Genomic DNA, 10,132 nt, shown 5'->3' with positions numbered 1-10,132 from the left:
CCACACCCCTGGACAAGCCACCTGGGCTCCAGTAGTCCCATGACCTGCCCCGGGGGCCCATTCACCCCAGCCTGCCCCACTCCCTCCCTCACTGTGGAGACCCCTTATCTGTTCCCAACTTTCCTCTTCACAGACTGAAACTTGCCTGCCATGCTAGGTAGTGATCCACACACTGGGCTACGAGTGTCTGAGTCTGTGCTTACAGCCCCCCTTCCTTCCACCGCCCCCGCAGCCACTCAGAGCCCATGCCACCCTGTGATCCCATCCTCTCCCCTGCATTTGTGGGGGCTAAGCCCCATTAGCCCCGGCCTGCCACTGCCTGTGAGGAGGAGAGTAACATTAGTTCCACTAGGATTCCGCTAGCACTTTGGTGAATTAGGCTGTACATCAGCCAATAGATATGCTTTGGTCCACATATTCAAAATAGGAAAGAAACACAAGTTTAGGCTATGTGAATCCATTAAGACACAGACTAAGCCTTTAACTCCTTACCCTGGATGGTTCAAGGTGCGTGATGGCAGAGTTATGGCAATTGTAGCTGGCCTCTTCTTGACCACTGAATACATTGTAAAGTTTCAACTGTCCTGTGCAAGTACCCAGCATTAGGAATCGTTCCCGTGCAGAAAACGCACAACAGGTGAAGCCACTTTCATCCTCATTTGCTTCCCGGAACACAGAAATTGGACGGAATCTGGGGGGGAAGGATTATATGGGTGACCAAAAATGAAGAGAAGGAAAGCCAAATAGAACAAGGATGGAGGATAGCAAAGCCTAGATTTGAAATCTCACATAGCTACAAGTTAGCTTTTTTGTTTGTTTGTTTTTAGGGGAATAGAATTATTGGAGAGAACAGCCAATATAGTGATTTGTAACATTCCACATGTCCTGCAAGATGAAATATTTTAATGATAATATCCTACCAGGTTGCAAGATCTGGATTCAATATCCTTTAAGATGGGTGAAAAGGACAAACAAACCTGTATTACAGTCAATTGAAAAAAAAATATGGACAGCTAGTAAGGCTGGGGATAGCTCTGAAAAATGCAAAGCAAGGAAACAAGGCACACTGGTCAAGCACTTTCTTGGAACCATACATTTTCAAAGGTGGCACTGGTTTTACTATCAAAATCCATAGCATCAATACACAAGGGGTCAGATTTGATGATCTGGGGGTCAGACCTAATGATCCGTTTAGGTCCCTTCCAGCCCTAAGCACTATGCTACTATGATACAATCTTTATTATATAACCTGTCATAAGCTTCTCCAGTTTATTCCCCATCTGAAGATGTCATGGGCCTCCAAATAAAAAATACAATATTTATGGGTGCCTATGGGAAAAATGAAATGGGAAATAGACTAAAAATAAATAAATAAATAAAAATCCTCTATTCTTAGCAAAGAGGCCTGAGTCTAAAAGATACATTAAGGCCTGCCATAGCTCAATCACCTGCCTCAACTGTTTCACCCATAAAACAGGAACATCACCACAACTACAAAGCAGAGAGAGAAGTAGGATGCCACATCATTTAAAATACAGACAACATTCTGAAAGCAGAAGGTGCTATATTAAGTGTTGAGTATTAGCAGTAAGAACAATTAAAGGTCAGATGAAAATGCAATGTCTACTAAAACTGTTTTTTCAAACTTCTCCCAGCTGCCACTCAAGAGTCAAAATGTTTTTATCAGGTCAAAGAATTTGGACTGTGGAACCTGAATCCACTTACACAGCAGGAAAGACTTTTTGGAACAGAGAGCACTCCAGCAGTAATCAAAAACATTTTTCTTTCTTACCTGCTGAATATAAGATGTCTATCAAAACAGCCACCATCCACCCCTCCGTACTTCGGAAAGGCTGCCCTGCGGGTCAGCCGTGAGGTAAAGTTAGTTGGCGCCTGGCGCCTCTGTTTTGGCTCAGGACACTGGTGGGGTGTAAAGAGAGAGAAGGGGGGGCAGGTGGCAACAGGGTTCTTGCAGCGGGCATGCTGCTCCCTAAGGTACTCTGTGATTATACTGTCCAGCGTGGGTGGGGAAGGGAGGTGTCTGTCCAGCTGCTTTTTGATAGCTGGGCTCTGGCTGTAGGCGCCGTGGTCCGATTTCTGTCGCAGCACTCTTATTTTCCTGCCATTGCAGGGAGACGGCCTCTCCCTGACAAAGCTAATCCTACCAATCAAAGGGGAGTTGCTGGCATAAGAAGGGCCTGGAAGGGCAAGTGGACCCTGGGAAGCAGATGGCCTTGACGGAGCATGGACAGAGGTGGCAGTAGAACCTACAGTAGTATGGCTACTCAGCCGGGCTGAGATGCCATTAGCTATACGAGGGGTACGAGGCAGAGCCACAGGAGAGGCAGTTGCTGCAACTGGGGTAAAAGCAGAGGAGTGAGACGCTGCTGTCATGGGTAGATCCGCCTCTTTGGTAAGGACAGAAGCAGTTTCTCCCAGCCCCTTAGAGATGAGATGGTTCCGAATCAGAAGGAGCAGCTCCTTCTCAGGAAACGTGATCCTTGACTGGGCCACCACATCTGCTTTCTGTAACCGAGCCAGAGAGACATCTGTGCCAATCAGCAATGGTTTCCCCGAAACACGCTCTATCAGCTCAGCAGCATATTTGCAGAACTTGACATGTTCACTGCGCTTGTCCTGGAGCACGGGCTCTTTCATCAGTTGCTGGATCTGACAGCTGCTAAAGAGAGGTAGCTTGCTGATGATTTGCCGGACGGTACTGCTGCGCGATAGCCCCACCAAGGCCTTACATGCTAATGCTCGAATCTGGTCTGCATCCGTAATTGGCATTTTTATGGACAGCAATGACAGCAGCACTTTGATGCCATTGTTGGACTGCACCACATTCCACATCTTGGCCAGTGTGTGCTCACTGCTCTTGGGGGCATGGGGGAGCTTCCGCCGGGGGGTCCCCGAGATGAATTTGCCAATACTGGAGATACGATTATCTGGGCCACATACACAATTGATGATGATCTGAAGAGCTGATTTCTGAATCTCTGCATCATGGATGAAGAATTCACCCTCAGCAACTCCCAGGATGATGCTAACACCTAATAAGAGAAATGTTTCATTAACACTTTAGCCTGTTCAAGCATCAGATTGTTCATCAGATGCAGAATCTCCTGCAAATCAGGAAGGGAGATATAGTTCACCTTCTTATTCTAGGATCCTCTGCAGTCAACTCATTTCCTCTGACCAACACAGTAATGTCCACCTCTCCAATCACATCATTTTCCTTCACCAGTACCATCCACTGTGGATTGGTCCATGGAACAGTATTACTTAGTAATAGGTTAAGCAATCTCTCAGTGAAAGTGACCATACATGATCCAGGTTTGCAGTCTTGTGAGGCACCTGCCATATGCAGACTGACAGAGGAGCATCTCAAGGGTGGATACTACCAAAAAGCACTCTCCTCAAACAGGATTAAAGTGGAAGATGAGGGGAATATTTTAATGAGTGGACAGCACACTCCACAATGTCCTTAATGACTCAAAGAAAAATTTTGAAATTAGCTCCAGTCAAAAGCTAAGCTCACATAAATTTAATTGCTCTTCAACTCCAACCATCATCTGAGAAAAGGAATGCAGAATATTGTAACAAGCATTCATCCCAGGGGGTGACCACGACACCTCCCCGGTAGCCACTTAGCCCCTGGTCTGCCCTCACTCCTCAGGCTTGCTCCCCTTCATCTTTCCTGCCATGCCTTTTTATTTGTAGATATTTGGATCCCTGATCCTGTGTTGGTATTCTGGAGTCTCTACTTCACTTTATGGGCTTATAAGGTGGCTCCAACCCCCACTTACACCATGCCCATACCTCATAGATGTTGTTATCAATCATATTGATCATCAGCCCTCTTAAGACATGGCCTCAGTCCCTGTGACTGGGCTTCCCTACCCAGGCACTTTGCCTAGCTCAGCTACTCCACAGTGTAGCTTCCAGGCTTGGCTTCTCCACCTGGGTACATCACCTCTTGCAGCTACTCCTGAGTGCAGCATCTCAGCCTGCACTCCACACCCAGGCACTTTGCCTGTGGCCTACTCCCAGGCACTACATCCTCCCTCTCAGGCTCCTATCTTCATTCTGGCTGGCCTTCAGTGCCCTAGCCCTGATCTCTGGGCTCCCTTACCCTATCTACATCCATTTCTGGGTTATGAGCCCTCTGACCCCCTCTAAGTTTCTGGCAGTGGTCCCTGACCTTTGGTCGTCCTTTAACCTGGCCCTGCTTCTAAGCCAGTTGAGACCATGGGCTCCTTGCCCTATCTATGCCCCTCTCTGCACTATGGTCCTCTGATCCCCTTGGTCTCCAGCACTGGTCCCTGACCTTTGGCTTCCCTTGACTATGGCCCCATTCTTAGGCTAAATGAGACCATGGGTATGCTGACCTGACAGGCTCTGGTCTTACTCCCAGCCTTCTCCTTAGTCCCTTACTCAGACCTCCAGAGCAATTTACCCCAGCTCATGCTTTCCAGCATGAGCTGGAGCCCTACCGTTCTGGAGCTCCTCTCTCCGTGGCTCTCAGGGCTAGACTCCCTGACCGGCCCAGGCCCTGGGCTTATACGCTTTAAGCCCAGCCCCCTTCTAGTCAGATGACTCTCTAATTGGCCGCCTGCCACACCTGTAATCTGCTTCTCAGGCTAGTTCCCCTCTTAAAGTGACAGGCATGCTAAGCACCTTGTCACAATATCAACAGAAAGTGTCTACACACAAACAAAATTCCCCTCCTGACTACCACAAACACCCTTCCATGACATGCCAGGATCCATCTAACTTAGATCCGATAACCACCCATGGCCTACTCATTTGCAAGCTGACAGTCCATGGCTTGAGCCAAAGGGAGTGAATGAAAAGGCACATACAGTAATCGTTCATTTTAGATGAAAATAATTATTTCCCTCCCATCAACTCCAATGCCATATTCCCATGAAAACTTTAAGATTCTGGGAAGTTGAGGAAACAGTACCGCCCCATTGTGCAAAAGGATTAACACTGGCAATGTACTCAGCATCTTCAGAACATAGAAGAGACAAAGACCCATGACTTCAACAAGTTTAGAACCCAAGTACCATGGCATTCACTGCACAGTACCTTAACTACAGCCTCCTGTCATTTCTCTGGCAGTTACTAATATAACTGTAGCCTTACATTTCATTCCAGGAATGGAATATCTAGGTGAACCTTATCTCAGCTATCGGTATGATTGGTAAGTACATAATAAATCCTCAACTCCGTGCTCAACTTACCCACAGTAGAAACTGTAGATCCTGCTTCATCCAGCACATCCACAGGCTCTGCCAATTGCAACTGGATTTTAGGAACCACAGTAAGAATGGCCAGTACATCTAAAGCATAGCGCACTGTGTCATTCCTGGAAGAGGACCATACCAAAAAATTATTAAAAATGCAAGCATACACAGCATCTGTGATGTCTCATGTTTAGGCAAACTGTACCAAAAATTTCTCTCAATTCACACTGATGCTGCTAAATAGGTGGAAACAAGTTCCTGATGGCACCTCTTGATTTCATATCCAAGTTTTCAACATCTTTATCTTTCCCTCTCAGAGAAAGAATTGTACTCATTGCTAACATGGCCTAGGTCTCCTGCTTTCTGCCCACAAGCTTTTTCCTTCCCAGTATCTAACAAAGGTTTCACAGGTTTCCATGCACAAAAACAAATACAAGAGAGTTTTTCAAGATTCAGCCCACAAAATCATCATGACCCAATTCTACCCAAAGGTCCAAACAATAGATATAATAAGTAATTTCCTCACCACCACTTTTTAAAGAAACAGTGATGACACAGACTTGAAAGTAAAGGAAGAATAATGGAAACAGTGATCCAGTCTTGAATACTGCTCAGTGAGCTAACAGGGGCTAGGAATACCATGGAGACTGGGCAACAACATAAGCCCTGTCAGTTATTTTAGGAGTTCCCTTGGCAGTGTTGACTGGAGTAGATTCCATTTTACATCAGGAAAGTTCTGCCAGGATTGTCACAAAAATTTCTCTTGCTCTCCTTTAACTGCCATCCATCCCAGTGAATATTAAACAAGTCCCTGCTCCGGCTGAGTTAGAACATGGCCTTGAATCTGGGTTTCTCATGTCACACATGTAGCCACTGAACTATTGGCTATTGTGGCACTGGGGGCATCTCTTACAGACCATTAATTCCATCCTGGTCCCAAAACACCTTCCTAACAAAAAGTGCCTCAGAACTTGTTTCTACATGTGATTACAGTCTTAATAAATCAATCAATGTCTTGCAATGGAAAAAAAAAATGTTTTAAATCAGAAAGATCCAACCAGCTCTGAAGGGACCCATTTTGGTACGGTTTTTCCTAAAGCCTAAGGAAATTATTTAGCACTAACCAAAAAGAGGATGAATTCAAAGGCAGGAATCTTTCATTAACACATTTTTTCAAGTTGGTGGTAGAATTTTAACTGAGTTCCCATCATTCTCCTGCTGCAGTGCCTCCCTAAATCAGATGCTGCAAAGTGCCTTTAGGCCTGGGGTAAGGAGAAAGAGACCTCAGCTATTTATTAGAAGATAACTTTGCTCTGGCAGCATAATGACTGCCCAGACAGCAGACAGAACTTAAGAGGGATACCTCCAAATTTAGTTTCTGAACTTCTAAAGCCTGAGAGTGTAGAGCAGTGGTGCTCAGCCTCTGGCCAGCAGGCCATATCCAGCATGCAGAACCATGTCATCTAATCCATGAGACTCCACGCAGGTCCAGAAATTTGGTGGTGGGGGAGCACTAGCAATTAATACTACCACCAGTCCTTACTCACAAATTCCTAAGCCTTGCAGATAGATGACATAGCCCTGTGCACCAGATTGGGTCAGCATATGGGGCCATGGTGGCAGGCCTGATCCAGCATGCATGGGGCAGAACCCAGGGCAGCAAACTCGATCTAGCGTGCTAGATGGACCAATCCCATGCACTGGATCCAGCCCACGAACCAAGCTTACACCACTCATCCAGCCCACAGCCTAAAAGGGTTGGGCACCATTGGACTAAAGAATTTCTTCCAGGGGGCTGAAGTCAGCCTAAACAGAACAAAACAAAACAGGCAGTTCCAAAATTTCTCTATTACAACCGCTTTTTCAACAGCCACATACTTGTACCCACTTAAGGCCTTATATTAATGTAATGCATCTCAAAGCATATGACAAAATACAGCAAAGCAATTTGAGTAGCACCCTGAGCTAGCTAAGTCTACCTCATGAGAGGGAAGACTCACCCCTTTGCAGGGATACAAGAGTATATTTTGATTTTATCCCTCTGCCTCTGCACTGACAGGTTATGTCTTCTAGTTCCCGGTGATATGGCTATTGCTTTCTGCTTTTACCAAAACAAAGAAAGGTAACCAAGTGTTTACTGGATGGAGTGAACAGATTAGAGCTGTAATCAGAAATCTGCTCAACTCCTAATTTGCCAGAGCATTTTGGCTGTCAATAGCCCTTTGGACATTCAGATAATGATATTTTCGGTTTGGTTTCACCACCAACAGTGCATCTTCCCACACATACTAAGTTTGTGACATCTCCTGTCCTCCATACGCATGTCCTTAGATTGTCAGAAGTGTGTTTAATATTAAAATGGAAAACTTCCCATTTTAAAAAGTATCTAATACCCTGGCTACAGCATCTCAACCTAAAGTTGCAGAAGTGTAACAGTACTACATATTATCTGGCATCTCACCTGGCATAATATGTTTTCCAGTTGCAGGCTATGGAGATAAGCTGAAGCATGAGTTGCACACAAGACAGTTTAAGAAAGACTTCTGCTGGCTCCCAGTAAAGTTGTGCTGGACCATATTCTATCAGAAATTCCATCATCTCTACAATCTGCTCATGAGTGTAGGAACATGCCTGTGGATAGAAGAGGCAGGAAGTTTAGGAGAGGTATCACAAGAGTTACACACTTAGAGATCAGGCTTAATACTCTCAGGCAGGGGCTGGCTGCTACCAATCCCCAGCACCCATTCCCCCCACCCTACCCTCCATTGAGCCTGGCCTTGATACAGCTGTGCTCCAGCTGGGAGCTGCACCTGTACAGCAGCCTGGGAGCAGGGGGCTGGGAGAAGCAGCAGTGGCATGCACACAGCTCCCAGCCACATGGCTCTGGTGGAGGAACTTAGTCAGGCTTCTTAGCCCATTTCTACAGACTAGATTACTCCATGATGATGCAAAGACAACTGGTCTGAAAACAAATAGCTGAATCCTATTAGCAGACCCCAAATGTCTCTGGTATTGTTACAAACTTTCCTGTAACTACAAAGTTGAAAAGTCTGTGAAGAAAGTAGATAAATATGGTAAAATTCTGCTGTAGATACTTTTAGCTTGATTTTTTAATGTTAGTAACAAAGGAAGAAATAGCACCTCCCAATTACAAATGAACCAAATGTGCCAATGAAACTGCTAAAACTATTTTCAGTTGCAATATCACATCACAAGGAGGTAACCAACCTGCTTCATATCCCTGTATGGATTCCACTGGCTTTAAGAGACCACTTGATTCCCACTTCTGGGACTGTTGTGTTTTCACAATAAGAAACAGCATCACAAAAGCCTGCTCACCTTGTATGGTGGTTGTGGATGGACCAAGATGCCACCTTCAGTGCGCTGGAGTGACTGCTTCACCTGTTCCAGTTTGATGGCAAGGTGAGCCTCAAAGTACCTGCGCAGGGCCATGCAGGTGTGCTTGCCTGTCTGTCGGCTGGCAAAGATTTCATCATCACTTAGCAGGGCCCCCTGGTCTTCTAGGTTTAAGATCTCTAGAGTGCTGATCTACATAAACAAGTCAAGAAATGGGAAACACCTTTTTTCACTGGGTTCATAATTCACAGGAACTAAGACGCCAACAGCTTCTAACAACATTTGTACAGAGAAACCTTACTAAAATGGAGATGAACTCACTATTGAATGCAATAGAAACTATCACAGCTGAAACTGGATAACTGGGTCTCTTAGGTATTAAATAGAATTATACTTCGCAAATACAGAGGTCTGATAGAGTAAGCAGCACATATTTTCTGGGAAGAGGAGTTCCCTCTCACCTCCATTACTTATAAAAGCAAATACAAATATAGAAGCCAAATCAGTGCAACTCTGAAAAAAGTATTTCTACTGCAGTCATCTCGTCATTCAAGATCACTGTGGTAGAACATACGTGTTAAGTGAAAGGCTTGAGAAGTGAATCAAAGTTACAGGCAATACCTACTGCCAAACTATACAGCACTTCATTTAGGGCACTTTGTCTCTAGACTTAAGGAAAGTAAGTAAAAGGACCTTCAAATATGTGAAGGAGTTAAAAAAGATAGGGAGGGAGGTTTGTAAAATCTACCCTTTGTCCGCTCTAAGTGGAGGGAGAAGGCAAGAAAAGGAACACTTCCCAGCTAAACAGAGGAGCTTTAGAATTAGACATTAAAATCATTATTCAGGATATAGGTGGCTGCAAGCCTTACCAAGTTAACCAGGCGACGAAGGCCATCATGCCTGTCAAAGAGCTCCAGGACAGCACGGAAGGAGAAGCAAATGGAGAAGAACATGGTAGCATGACAGCAACCTGATGCATGGGAGCACTCCATCAACCACAGGGTGTAGTTCACCACGTCTGAGAGCACATTATGGGGATGCATGCACACCTACAAAGCAAAAGGACAATCCTGATATTAGGCAGCCAAAACACAGTTCCATCAACTTACTAGCTATGTAAAAATGAAGTCAATAACTTTTGTCCTGAATAGCAGCAATATAAACCCTGAAATCAGAAAGGAGCTCAACTTCAGAAAGTAAAATGGTAGCAGGAACTTGCATGAATAAGTAGGGGTGCACTGGTAGGGATTTTTTGGGCCAATACCAATGGCTGATTATTAACCAGCCATATCGGCCAATACCGATCCAGTTGCTGATATGCAGCATGGCAGCTTGAAAAGCAGCATCCGGCTGTTACGTTTATTGTGGGGAAGGGACAGATTGAGGCCCCCATGGTAAGAGTGGGGCTGGGGCCGGGGCCGGGCTATGCTCAGGGCAGGTGGGGGTGGGGCAGGCAGTGGCAGCACTGGGGAGGGCTATGGGGGGGCTACAGCCACCCCAAAATTTGCCATAGCCCCCCCCCG

At 45.6% G+C, this 10,132-nt stretch overlaps 1 protein-coding gene across 3 annotated transcripts in view; it reads right to left on the bottom strand.

The window, feature by feature from the left end:
- DCAF1 (DDB1 and CUL4 associated factor 1) overlaps positions 1-10,132 on the bottom strand; it is a 149,718-nt gene that overhangs the window by 68,220 nt on the left and 71,366 nt on the right. For all 3 annotated transcript variants that reach the window (XM_019505170.1, XM_019505171.1, XM_019505172.1), the window contains exons 10-15: positions 9,479-9,658; positions 8,592-8,801; positions 7,714-7,883; positions 5,250-5,374; positions 1,793-3,053; positions 493-691 (exon numbers count right to left, since the gene is read on the bottom strand). In XM_019505170.1, coding sequence (XP_019360715.1) covers positions 493-691; positions 1,793-3,053; positions 5,250-5,374; positions 7,714-7,883; positions 8,592-8,801; positions 9,479-9,658 — 2,145 coding nt within the window. The remainder of the gene's footprint in view (positions 1-492; positions 692-1,792; positions 3,054-5,249; positions 5,375-7,713; positions 7,884-8,591; positions 8,802-9,478; positions 9,659-10,132) is intronic.

Source organism: Gavialis gangeticus, unplaced genomic scaffold (genome assembly GCF_001723915.1).
Source record: "Gavialis gangeticus isolate Ggan-Ray unplaced genomic scaffold, GavGan_comp1, whole genome shotgun sequence".
Classification (NCBI taxonomy): Eukaryota; Metazoa; Chordata; order Crocodylia; family Gavialidae; genus Gavialis; species Gavialis gangeticus.
The sequence above is the reverse complement of the archived record's forward strand: the minus strand, read 5'-3'. Positions and strand labels throughout refer to the sequence as shown.